Here is a 13,710-nt window from a genome sequence, read left to right on the forward strand (position 1 = left end):
TTGGCGTGTAGTTTTGGTTTGTTTTTATAACTCTAAAGGTATACTCAGATATCCATCACTGAAGTCAGTTTTTACAATTTTTTAGCTCTGGGTGTTGATGGGGGGATTGAGTGTTGGGAGGACCAGCTGATCACAGTTTCTTGTAAATAAGATAAGAAACATGACAGCACATTTATGAATTTGGTTAAATCTTTTCTCTTTTGAAGTAAGAGTTCTTATTCTTATAAGTTTTCAATTTAATTTTTAAATGGGAAACTTATAATTTGCCTGATGCTTTAGGCAAATGATAGTCACAGAAATTATATTTTTGGTCTTAATATTTTTATAACTTCTAAAAGACTGCAACAATACCAGTTAGTAGATTTCAATTAAGACACCATGTATTTATGATAATTATTTATATGTATTAATAGTCTTTGGGAGCTTTTGTTTAGACTTCCTTGTTTGTGTTGTAATTCCTGTAAAAAGACATTCCACTGCAGTACATACTTGCAGTGCTGCTTTCTCTTTCCAGAGAGTCAAGATGATTTTAGATTTGAATGGACATCTGAAGATGATCTGTTCTGGCTTCCTGCTCAGGGCACGTGAGCTTCTAATAAAGATCAGGTTGCTAAGAACCATGTCCAGACAAGTTTTGAAAATCTCTAAGGATGGACAGTGTCATCTATGGCTAACTGCCCTCATTATGAAGGATGTTTTTCTTTATTTCTCACTGGAATATTCCTTGTGCCACTTGTGCCCATGGCCTCTTTGTCCCAGCATCTGCAGGAAGCCTGGCTTGGAGGCCTGTGGCTCGCACAGGAGATGCTCAAGGAAAGATTTTGGTAGATTTGTCCTTGGGGCTGGCCAGGCCGGCTGCCGCTGCCTCCTGCCCACGGCCTGCTCCGGCCCCTTGCTGTGGGGGCAGCTCCGTGCCGGACCTGCTGCCCTCATCTCTCCTGGGCTGGGAGCCTGCAAGGGGGGGCAACTCTTCATCTTCAGGCTCAGGAGATGCTGAGAACAAGGCTGTAGTGCCATCCTTTGGACTGCTGGCTGCCCTCTTGTTCTGCAGCCCAGTGAGCCCCTGCGCTTCCTGGCTGCCCTGGCACCGTCCCCTCATGTTGGGTCTGGTCCCTTGGGAGCTGCCAGTGCTCTCTGAGGTGCTGGAGCTGCCAGCGTTCTCTGAGGTGTTCCCTGCTGGAGCTGCCAGCACTCTCTGAGGTGCTGGAGCTGCCAGCGTTCTCTGAGGTGTTCCCTGCTGGAGCTGCCAGCACTCTCTGAGGTGGTCCCCACTGGAGCTGCCAGTGCTCCCTGAGGTGCCGGAACTGCCAGTGGTCTCTGAGGTGCTGGAGCTGCCAGTGCTCCCTGAGGTGCCAGAGCTGCCAGCGCTCCCTGAGGTGCTCCCTGCTGGAGCTGCCAGTGCTCCCTGAGGTGCCAGAGCTGCCAGCGCTCCCTGAGGTGCTGGAGCTGCCAGCGCTCCCTGAGGTGCTGGAGCTGCCAGCGCTCCCTGAGGTGCTCCCTGCTGGAGCTGCCAGTGCTCCCTGAGGTGCTGGAGCTGCCAGCGCTCCCTGAGGTGCTCCCTGCTGGAGCTGCCAGCGCTCCCTGAGGTGCTGGAGCTGCCAGCGCTCCCTGAGGTGCTGGAGCTGCCAGCGCTCCCTGAGGTGCTCCCTGCTGGAGCTGCCAGCGCTCCCTGAGGTGCTGGAGCTGCCAGCGCTCCCTGAGGTGCTCCCTGCTGGAGCTGCCAGCGCTCCCTGAGGTGCTGGAGCTGCCAGCGCTCCCTGAGGTGCTCCCTGCTGGAGCTGCCAGCGCTCTCTGAGGTGCTGGAGCTGCCAGCGCTCCCTGAGGTGCTCCCTGCTGGAGCTGCCAGCGCTCTCTGAGGTGCTGGAGCTGCCAGCGCTCCCTGAGGTGCTCCCTGCTGGAGCTGCCAGTGCTCCCTGAGGTGCTGGAGCTGCCAGCGCTCCCTGAGGTGCCAGAGCTGCCAGCGCTCCCTGAGGTGCTCCCTGCTGGAGCTGCCAGTGCTCCCTGAGGTGCTGGAGCTGCCAGCGCTCCCTGAGGTGCCAGAGCTGCCAGCGCTCCCTGAGGTGCTGGAGCTGCCAGCGCTCTCTGAGGTGCGCCCTGCTGAGCCCTGCTCCATCCAATGCTCAGAGGGTTTGGCTGGCCCACGTGCTGGGCTTGGCTTTGTCCTATTGAACATGGTCAGGTTTTTCTCAGACCGTTCTTGTAGATGATCAGGGTCCTCATGAACAGCAATCCTTCCCTACAGCACATCTGCAGTCCTTACCAAGTTCCCTATTTTCTTTTTCCTGCTTTTTGAAAGAGATGCTTTTGAACATGGGTGCTTGTTACTGCAGACATTCAGGATTCTCCAGGATTAGTTTGCTGAGCAATGACTTGGCACTCTGTGCAACACTTTCACATAAGCATGGTTATACATTTTTTGTGGATGATTTTGAGGTTATAGTAGCAAACTGATACAATAATTTCCTTCAGAAATTATTAAGAAACTCTTCTAAATTTTCTGACACAAACTGGATAAAGAGCTAGTTGTTCTTTCAAGATTCTTTGATGTGTTGGAATAAATGGAAAAATTATCTCTGTGACTTCTAGAATTATATTTTGATTTTAAGGAATACTTTTCTCTTTAATGCTGAAATAGTGTTTAGCTATAATTTCTTTAATAACTGTTTCTGTTCAATTATTGAGGTAGGGTAAATGGAATGAGCTGCAGGAAGTCCCTGCTGACACTCTGAAGGTACATGTGGCTGCAAAAATTGAAGTAGTATTCTTCATGGGCAGGAAAATGTGCTTTCATTCTTGGCTCCCTATGTAGCTCCTTTGGCTACTACTAATTTTGTTCTTGAATGTTGAAAGCAGTACACTTGCCAAATATTCTAGCTTTTATTTGGCTAAGAAAGTGATAGTCTACCCTGATACTGAAACCAAATTCAGAATTGTTAAAATCAAGTATTTTAAATAAACACCAAAAGAAGAGCAGTATTGCACACTACTTGCTTCTTGCAGCAAAGCAGCCTCACTAAACCATGGCCATTGTAGGAATTCTAGAAAAGGGAATTTAAATAGTAATGTTGTTGGTTTAGCATGAGTTATTTACTCTTCAACAAAATGCCATGTTTCAAATAATAAAATTACTTCATGTGATCAGTGTGCAAGACAAGGTTCAGCTTTGCATAACAGTGTTATTTCCTTGGAGTTTGTTACTCCAAAGGCCTAAATGAACACTAATTCTCAGATTTCCAAATGATACTGCCAATTTTCTATTTTTGGACCTTCTTCACAATGAGAAAATTTCCTTTGGACTGTTTGATTTGCACTCTCAGAAAAGAAAAGAGTTGGATTGTTGTGTCAGTTTTGTTGGGTGTTACTTTCGTATACCTGCTGGGAGTGAGTCATTAAATTTCAACAAAGATGCGTTTTTATGTTTGGGTTTCTTTTCTTTTTTGGTGCCCAAACTTCACACTCACCCTGCTCCTGAATCAGGGTTTAACTGGGCTGTGACATATGCACTTTTTTCTGGTTCCTACAGCTGTTTATTATTACCTGCATAAACAAAATTAATCAATGCTGTAATTTAAAGGTAAGTAGTACAAATGCAAGAAGAAATTGAGACATTTTTAGACTGTAATTTACTCATCCTGTGAAAGTATTGTAATGGTTCTGATTTTAAAAAAACATTTAAGCTGTAAAAATAGTCAGATTGTGTGTAATCTTGAATGTTTTGTTTTCTTTTTAGGTTTTCAAAACAGACCTAAATCCTTGAAAGTGTTTGTTAATCCAAGCAGCCACAAAAGAGAAGCCACTAACATTTATTATGAAAAAGTTGCGCCTCTTTTTAAACTTGCTGACATAAAAACTGATGTCACAGGTAAGTTGCTTCAGAAGTATAACTTAATCCTTTGTGAAACTAATAGTTAAGCATGTGAGACAAATTAAATTTACTGCTTATCCCTATTGCCTTTGACTGCTAGTACTGTATTTGGAGCTCAAGTTAATGCAACACAATATATTTTTATTTTGTCCAAAAGTGCTTTAGCAACTCTCTTATTGATTCAATATTTTTCACCTATAGCAATCAATACTAGTAATCTAGTCTTTTTTTCCTATGTCTGTTGTAACTGACTTGAAAAATTATCAGTCTCAGCTTAAACAAATTATTGGAGATCTCATCTTGCAGTTGTTCCTTAAATTTATTATGAAATGATGACTAGTTCAGGTTGCAGGCCAAAAATTATTTTGATAAGATCTCACTTAGCCATGAGAATATACTAGTGCAATAATGGTGGATGAAAATTATCTTGCTAATTTTATTCCCTGTATACATGTATTTTTTAACTACTTAGCCCACAATTAAAAGCAATTGAAGATTAAAGACACATTAGAAGAAATGTGAAAATGATGGTGTGTATTAGAATTCTGTAGCAATAATTTCCTAACTACCCTGAACTGAGAGGGAATGCCAGCAGCTTTATATAAATTTTAATTTTCACAGACATATTTTTCTACCTGGAAGGCATGGATCATAGTGTGAACAGACTAATTATGTTGTCATATTATGAATTGACTTAGCCCTGTTTGGTCACAATTTTAAAAAAATGTTTTAATACAAGTTGTGAATATAATTTGTGGAGGTTTCAAAAACATTTTTACTAGCGGAATAAAAACAGTTTAAAGTTTATTTTTTAAGTATTTGTCTTTGAATTTTTAATAGGAAACTTCTGAGTGAAGCCAGAAAAATGTTTAATGGCCTGTCCTTTAATTAAGGTTATTTTGGCAATGTTGAAATACTCCTGTGCTTATTAGCTGCCTAACACTCCTCCTACAGGCAAAATGAGAAAACTACATTGCAGTTTTCAATGCTAGTTGAGAACTAAATAATTAAGAATTGTTCTTTTTAAAAAAAGAGGGTGGTGGTGGGTGCTGAGTAAAAATCCTGCCCACTGGTACCCTATTCTAATAAAACCAAGCACTTTATTTCAAGTAAATTGAACTGGGTTTTTCCTCCCATAATTGTTTTGGATTGTGTGATGTTGGAGTGTGCTTCTTGCTGTTCCTGCTGTTTTGGAGCATGGCCAATATTTACATAACTGGTGGTGTACAAAGGTGTATTGGGCACTGAAATTGTGAAGGATTTTGTACAATTTTTGCAGTGAAGATAGTTTACATTGAGACTTTTCCACTTGCACGTATTTAAAATTCATTGAGTGAGAAGTTAAAATTTGTTGAGCGCAAAAAAATTCTAGCAAATTTGAACCTCTGAAGTGGCTTCTAGTGCATAAAAATTAAAAAATTTTCAGGTTACTTAAACCACTTCAGAACATCAAAGATCGACAGTGGAGGGCTGAAAGGCAGAGCTCTCCTCAGCCAGTCCTGTACATTGGTAGCTGTTGCTTCCTCTCTGATGAGGCTTTCCAGATTTTATTCTTCATTATAGCTTCTCTTGGAATAAACTTCTTATGTGTTTAGAAGTTTGGAGTGGAAATATTTTCTCCTACCCAAGGACATATGGCAATCTAAAGACATGTCTGTAAATAAGTGAGTGCTGAAGTAACTCTTACTTTTTCTAATTATTTTAAAATTTTGTAGAGTTTTCTTTCTTTTTTTTTTTTTTCCCCAGACAGCTTTGTGTGGAACACTTTAATAATTTCAGTAAAAAATAATCAAAGGTATTCTGGAGTGGATTGTGTTTTGCTGGGTTTTAGAGTTTTTTTTGTCACATGCAGTAAGCAAACCTCTGAAGTGCTTAGAGCTCTAGAAAGTGTGAATTAGCAAATTTAAACTGAAGCAATACTTTGAATTGTGGCTAAGGTGAGACAATAGTTAAAATCTGACCTCTTTTAAGAATTGGGCTATTTTTTTGTGCTGCAGCTGGGATGTGGCTGCTAGGAAAAGACCAGTGACTCTTCCCAAAATTGAGTTCTACAAAAGCTCACTCCACTGTTGAGATACCTGCAGGTACTGGCAAACTGTGATAATTGGAACTATTATTTTAGAAATACATTAGTGTCTTGTAAAATCTTACACATATTTAAAGAGAAATAAATAAAGGAAACCCTGACAGAATCCTAGCTTGTCTCACTTCTCTTCCTAGTTTTGACTCTCTTGCTTCCATTTATTCACTCTTACAACCTGGACTTTTAGGCAAAAATAACAGCCTTCCCTAACTCCTATTTTTAGGGCAGAACCACCAAAGAAAGGAATGTTTGAGAGTTTGACAAACAGCACTGGTTTATGGTAAATTGCATTGGCATATGGTAAATACCAACAGATAACTGGTGTTGATGCTGGATGAGAAAAAGCTGTTATCAGTAACAGTTAATCCCATTGATTTTAGTCTGTGGCAGGAGTGCCAGCATGTTTAGGTGCCACATGAGTGCATCCCCTGTTTTGAAGTGTTGAACTAATTTTATATTGCTTTTTCTGTGTGTAGTGGCCAAGCCCTTGGTTCTTGTTTGCCATGTGAAGAGGATGTTAAAGTGGTTTTGGAGTATGTGTGACTCTGTTCAAATGGGGTGCACCTTTGGTGTCCTTTCTTCAGAATGCTGTTATCTGGCACTTAAGGACAAAACAGTATTGAAAGAGAAAATCTTTCTAGATTATGCATTAGAAATGGTCAAAAATAATCAAATGATATTTTTGTGATAACGATTTTGACAAAGATGAGATTTAGATCCTTCTCAAACAATGAAAGAAGCTTTCTTCCTATTAACAAAACACATTCAGTAGGTTTTTTTGTTTGTTTGTTTTCCTCCTGAATTGGAACAGTGCCAAATATTCAAACACTTAGCTTTTTTTCCAGCTATCAGAATGATTTATACATGCCCTTCTGGAGGTTGTCAAGCCTGCAGAAAACTTTCTAGACATGGTCTTTTTATGTCTGTGTTGGATTTTTCTAGGTTATTTTTCTACTTGAATTATTCTCTATATGTTCTCACAAAGTTTTTCCAGAAAACATAATTTTTTCACTGCTTTTTTGTCATGATGTGTCAAAATAGATCCTCTGTCATTCTCTCATCAAATTTTAAATTTCTTGTACTTCCCCAGTCTTAAGCCTTAGCAGTACTTCTACATAATTTCCAAACTTAAGCAATTAGATGCAAAGAGGATGGATTTGCTCTCAATCTGGCTAACAGTAGTCATTTTTACTGCCTTTATTGACTTCTCTGTAGACATGAGCCCTCTTTATTTTTATGTCCTTGTTCCTTGAGTGAATTAATTCTGTAACAGTAAGCATAACTTACATTACATTAGGAAAGCACTGAGCATGTTTTTTGTTACAAAATGAATCTTATTTACTGTTCCATTTTAATTAGACTGTACTCATAACTTTCTAAATGTCATCGTGTTCATTTAAAAAGGCATGTAACCTGGTAACCAACTCTATTTTCATGGGAAGAGTTTCTTTCACAGCTAAGCAATGGTAAGCTATTTGAACCTTTCTGCATTTTTGCATGATGCACACTTTTATTGGTCACTTTACACACAGCCTACAGATATTGATAAAAGCATTGTTCCCATTGGCAATGCAAGGCTGGATATGGTAGCTTATATAATGTGCTTTGATATTCCAGAGAGGCCCTGCATGAAAGAAAATTCTCTAAATAATTCCCAAAAGTTATTACAGTGATAGGTGTTTCTGCAGCAAAATGATAAATCTCTGCCTTCCATATAATCAAAACAACTCTGTTTTTTAAATTAAGAATATTCTAAACACCAAGCATGAGAACTTTGCTGGTACTGATTGGGAGATTTTGAACTTACAGACAATATAAACAAATTTTTAGTGTGAAGTGTAAAAATTGTATCACCTTTGCTTTGATTTTGTTTTCCTTCTCATTTTTTGGGAGAAAAGATATATACACTCACTATGTCCACACACATACTTGTGTGTTTGTTTAAATAGGAAGAGATAGGGGTATTTTCAGTTCTTGTAAGCAGCTTTTGAATAGTCTATAGAAATACTGTTGGAACAGGTACAGCTATGGAATGATTGTTTTAGACATCAAGACTAATAATTTTAGCAGTGTTTATGAACACTGGAGAAAAGCCTTGAACTATGTGAGCACCAGGGACAGACAAGCATGAAAGATTAATGTAATTTTGCATATAATGATGCACATTCTTACACAAAAAATCCATCTGCAAGTGTCATGTCAGTCAGCAAAAATCTTTGATGGGTGGCTGCAGCTGGGCTGTCTCTTCTGGCAAAGCTGCCCTAGAAAATGCTAAATGTAGTTATGATGCTTTGTGCCATCTGTAGTATGCCAGTTTATCCTGCCTTCACTGGCATTTACAGTACTATATGGGGTATCAGCAAACACAGAGACATCAATGTGGAGTGACAGATTCATTTCCTCCAGAGGCTATGAACTCTGGTGTATACTTGTGCCACCTTCCTCTGTGTGTTATGCTGTTGTCACTGGTATTTGGCTTGATTTCATACTTCTGTGTTTAACTCCTCTTATTTTTGATTTAGCAATTTGCATATCCTAACACAAAGGCAATTAACTTTGATTGATGCTGAAGTAATTCTATCTTAACTGAGGAAATGCTTATTTTCCTTAAGTTTACCAACTCTGTCAGTGCTAGAACTTGCATTTTGATGCAACAAACATCTTGAATTATCCAAATTTAAATGCATGAAATAGCCATGTATCTGGTAGCAGCTGTAATTTGGTGTTTGGCCTTTTAGCTAGCATAACTGTAAAATATAACTTCTATCATTTTAATGCATTAATGACTTAAAAATAATCTGAATCAAATTACTCTGTGTTCCTTATGTTGGATGAACAAAATAATTTAAAATTATCTAATCTGCTGCTAATTGATGTTTTCCACAGTAACCGAATATGAAGGACATGCTCTCTCAGTACTTAAAGAATGTGAACTGCAGGCATTTGATGGGTAAGTTGGTTAGTGACAATGAAGGTTAGTAAATCTCATCATGTTGTTTTTTATTTGTATTCCAATAAAAACTATGTCAGTGGGTATTCAAAAAGTTACACTGTTTCTCATATATATGAAACCTGGGAAATTCAGTTCTCATTAAACACTTTGGTATTTATTATTTACTGACAATAGAAATGCATCTTGGATTCTTAAATAATGGTAAATGTACATAAAGCTCTCTGAAAATATGCTTCATGAGGGTTTCAGTCTCTGTATTTGTATGAATACAAAGATAAAGAAGAAAAAGCCTGGATTGTATCTTCTTTCACAAGTATCTTTGACACTGAGTCATATTTGAATTGTTTCATCTTTGATCTTTGGGTAGACACTGGGAACTTCCCCTATAAGGCTTTCTCCAGTAACCAGATCCAAGCTGGAACCCTTTTGAAAGACCATAGGCATATGTGCCTCTACCTTTTTTGCTATCCTTTTTTTTTTTTTTTTGACACCCAAAAATGTAGAAATGACAAGACAACATGGGTTTTTTTTATTCATTGCAGTATGGAAACAATATAGCAATGCAATTTCTGAGCTTGATTTTCTCACTAGGAGAGTTGTGGTTCCTTCCATGTTAACAGCATATGAGGTAAACTGAAGTTTATGATTTGCAGTAGAAAACTGGAAGTTTATATCTCAGTGCTTTCTGAAAGTGACACTCCTATGTGTTAATTCTTTGTCAAAGTAGTTTGTTTGTATTTATAATTTCTCTGATTTCCCTAGTCACTATTCTATTTTGAAAGACCACAGGCAGATGTCTTATACCCTCTAAATTTTTTTTGCTATCCACATTTTTTTTTAGGGACACTGCAAATTGAGGCACTTTGTTAATTTGGCTTTTTGCCCCTGACTTGTGACTGATCTTTGGTGACAAATAGAGAGACTGCACTTGTGATGCTGCTGCCTCAGCTGGGTTTTCCTATCTGAACAGAGACAGAAATAGACAATGCCCATACATACATTTCTTCTCTAGGCAGGAGCCTAAAGTATCAAGGATATTTAGAGTAGCCTGGGTTAGTCAGTCCTTAGTGAATAGTTTATTAATAAAGTTGCATCTGATGGTTAAATAGATGTTTCTTTTCCTCAGAAATATGTTTCTTTCTCTCTTTCTTCTTCAAGGTCTAAGTAAAATTTGTTGGCTCAAGGCTTTCTACTCTTTATGCATAGCAGGCTCTCACTGATTAGCTTTGGAATCCCAGGTGCCTGCTGGTATCTCTATTTCCAGCCAAAAAGGCAACTCTTGATGATTAATGCTAAAATAGTAAAAAACAAAATTAGCAGCATTTTCATGTTATTCCTTGGACTCTCTCTACACAGCACTCCAAAATCAGAGGAAAATATATCTGTTTTCAAAAGTTTTAATAGCTAGAAGACAATCCACACAAGTCCTTCTTGTATACAAGAAGGTATACAGTTTTTCAGACTTCACAGATTAACTGGTTTTGCTACCTAGACAGAGAACTTTAAGCCTGGGAATAAACAAAAAATGAGTCAAAAGAAAGGCAAAGGCTCCTGATTGCAAGCAGGAAGAAAATGTGCCTCAAACTTTTATATTCTATTCTTCCAGCTATATATTGTATTTTTTTAAATTTAATGTGGCAGTGTTTAGCTAGATAGAGGAAATATTCCTAAAAATTAGAGATTAAAAATTGGCTTGGAAATAATAATAGAAACTGAAGAAAAATGTTAAAGGCGATGAGGTAATTGAATTTAAGTATTTGATAACATTAATAACATAGTGAGTGTTTTCTTATAAAGATCTGACCAGTTTTACCTGGCTGAATGAGTGGGCATAGTTTCACAACTGCATTCATACAGATGTTTGAAAATAATATAATTTAGGTGAATTGCTCCCAAAGTAACTCTGATGTTTTTGTCATAAATGTTTGGAATGTATTATTACTATTATTATCATTAAAATATGTTTACTAACTTGGAGAATCACTGTAATATGTACTTAAACAAACAAAAACAAGGAAAAAAAGGTTTGCTGTAACAGAGCTTTTAGAGACAAATGCATTGCTCTCTATAGCCACAGCAGGTGGGAGTTTAATTACGTGCTCCAGAAGCAGTGATTAAGTACCTTTGTGCAAAGGATTGCTGGCACCAGGATTTTATACTTTGCTAAATCCCTCAACTGCCTGCATAGTGTAGGAAAATAGCTGTTTTCAAGTGTTTTTTTATTTTATTGCAATATTTGGTGAGTTGTTATTGTAAGGGCAATTAAAAGGCATTGGAATGTTTGTATGGGTCAGCATTGAAAGATGCAAAGAGCTTTTCCACTGAGGCACTTAAACATGTGTTTGGTTCTTCCATCTGATCAGTTTAAGGGCATGATGTGTGGTAAGGTAAGAAAAACTTTGTCAGTTTTTAAGTATATTTACTCCTACTCGGACAGAAAGCAGAAATAAGAATGCTTAAGGAGCATTCAAGTAACATTTACTGATCTGACAATGAAACCTAAGCTTGTTGTTAAAGAAAGAATGTTTTTAGCTTTTTGAAGTACCATTATGTATATGGTGTGGGTGGCTGCCTTCAACTTGTTTGTTCAGCTGTGAAAGAGTTTGTTTTGAACTGTTTGGCATTTTTGTTTTGTAATAGGGTGGTTTGTGTTGGTGGAGATGGATCTGTCAGTGAAGTTGCTCATGGGCTACTGCTCAGAGCCCAGATAGATGCTGGGAAAGACACAGAATATGTGTCAAAGCCTGTCAGAGCACCAGTTCCTCTTGGAGTAATACCAGCAGGTGAGAATGAAAGGTACTGTTACATTTTGTTAGTCATCTGGTTTTAGTTCCTCTGGCATGTTTGGCAGTTTTGGCTACTAAAGGCAGTTCTTGATGCTAAAGCTTCAGTTATGTAAGGGAGCTATTGAATAAATGTCCTAAATTGGTCATTTATATTGATTACAAATGACTTGATTTTAAATTGTAATGATAATTTATAGTAATGGCACAGATGAGCTCTTTGCCTGAAGGAAGAAGCTGAGAAAGAATAAAACTAAAATAATTTTCAGCTAATCCATACAAGATCAAGTTTCAGTCTTATTTCCTGACAGAAATGATACCAAGTGAAAACTTTATTTTCTAGATTTTCCTTATTTGCATCTCTAGTTTTCTTCTCAGTTGGATTCATGGTTAGGGTCTATTTTAAAATGGTGTCTCAGAAATACATTGTGTGCATTGTAGTAAAAAAAAATATTGTGTGCAAAAAACGACTTTCTCCTTTACAGACGTGAAAATCTGTCTCTCTTAAAAAGTCATCTTGCTCTTTTATTAACTTGTATCTGGTGGTGTGGTTTTGTTTGTGTTGGGGGGTTTGTGTGTCCCTTCTGCTCAGTGTTTGTATTGGCCCTCCTTGGGGTGTAGCTGTGCCCAGCAGGAAGGCTTTAGCAAGAGCTGCTGTGGTTTAAGCCGAGCCCCACACAGCTGTTTGATCACTGCCCCACCTGTGGGATTGGGGGACAATAATAAGGGTAAAAGCTGAAAAACTCTTGGGTTGAGATACAGTTTAATGGGAAAAGGACCAGCAATGCAAAACAAGGAATTCATTCCCTGCTTCCCATGCGTTCAGCCATCTCCAGGACAGCGGGGCCCCCATCACACGTAAGAGTGGCTTGGGAAGACAAATGCCATCACTTCAAATGTCCCACCCTTCCCCCCTTTTCTTACTGAGCATGGTGTCATATGTCTGGAATACCCCTTTGGTCAGCTGGGCTCACCTCTCCTGGCTGTGTCTCCTCTCACCTTCCCAGGCACCCCCAACTTCCTCACCAGTATGGCAGTGAGAAAAAGAAGAAATGGCCTTGTCTCTGTGTAAGCTCTGCTCGGCAATAACAGAAACATCTCTGTATTATTGACCTTGTGTTCAGCACAAATCCAAAACAGCCCCATAGTAGCCACTGGGAAGAAAGTTAACTCTACCCCAGCCAAAAGCAGCACAAATCAGTACAGTCAGGGTTGCTTCTGGACTGCTATATGAATCACTTGTCTTGAAAAGAAGAGAGTTGTTTTTGCATGAACATTACTCTTTGGTGTGAATGTGTGCTAAGACTACTTGACATAGTTCCTCAGATGTTTTCAACTGGTAAGGACAACATTCCTACAGCCAGTAAAACAGCAAATCACTGTTTTGAGTTTTCTACAGTAAAAAGGAGCACGCCACTTTGAACTGAGCCAGCAGATTTTTATATGCTTTGATTTGGTTTCCACACATAAAAGGACCATTAGTTTCTTCTTAAGGAGCAAGACTACATTAGCTTTCTCTGAGGTTAAAGGCCCTTGGTAAAAGAGACATGTCAAAGACATGAAGGTAATGAATTTGAGTTGGGCCATCACTTACCAGCTCAGTTCCTGTGAATATCTCAGTGGTGCTGAGATAGAATCTCTGCAGCCCCTGACTCAATGCTGTGTGTGGGTCACTGTGCCTCTCAGTGGTGCTTTCTCTCCTCACTTTAGGACAGATATGTTGTGATCAGAAAGGACTTGTAAACCCAAAAGAATTCTGTAGGGTTTCTTACACAGAATGGCATAGATTTTGTGAAAGAGGATCAGAACAGTTTATAAAATATATTGTGAGAAACTCCTAATAGGTTCTTAAAAACAATCTGTTTGTTTGATTTCCATATTCCTGATATTCCATGAGGTGCTCAGTTAGGAAGCAGGTAATTATGATACTTGTTCTCATGAGGATGCAACTCTGGTCAGTTAACATTTTTTTCCCCACCAGAAATCCATTATACAAAATTATTAGGAATTTCCAGCCAAGTGGAAT

The 13,710-nt window shown here is 38.8% G+C and overlaps 1 protein-coding gene across 1 annotated transcript in view; it reads left to right on the forward strand.

Moving 5' to 3' along the window:
* The window catches only part of CERKL (ceramide kinase like), a 52,759-nt gene that overhangs the window by 25,963 nt on the left and 13,086 nt on the right, over positions 1 to 13,710 (forward strand). The window contains exons 3-5 of the mRNA XM_054277596.1: positions 3,731 to 3,862; positions 8,835 to 8,898; positions 11,542 to 11,684. Of these exons, the coding sequence (XP_054133571.1) occupies positions 3,731 to 3,862; positions 8,835 to 8,898; positions 11,542 to 11,684 (339 nt within the window). The remainder of the gene's footprint in view (positions 1 to 3,730; positions 3,863 to 8,834; positions 8,899 to 11,541; positions 11,685 to 13,710) is intronic.

The sequence above is a fragment of the Melozone crissalis genome, unplaced genomic scaffold (genome assembly GCF_028551555.1).
Source record: "Melozone crissalis strain CALT ecotype California unplaced genomic scaffold, PUWL_Pcris_2 ptg000023l_1, whole genome shotgun sequence".
NCBI classification, from domain to species: domain Eukaryota; kingdom Metazoa; phylum Chordata; class Aves; order Passeriformes; family Passerellidae; genus Melozone; species Melozone crissalis.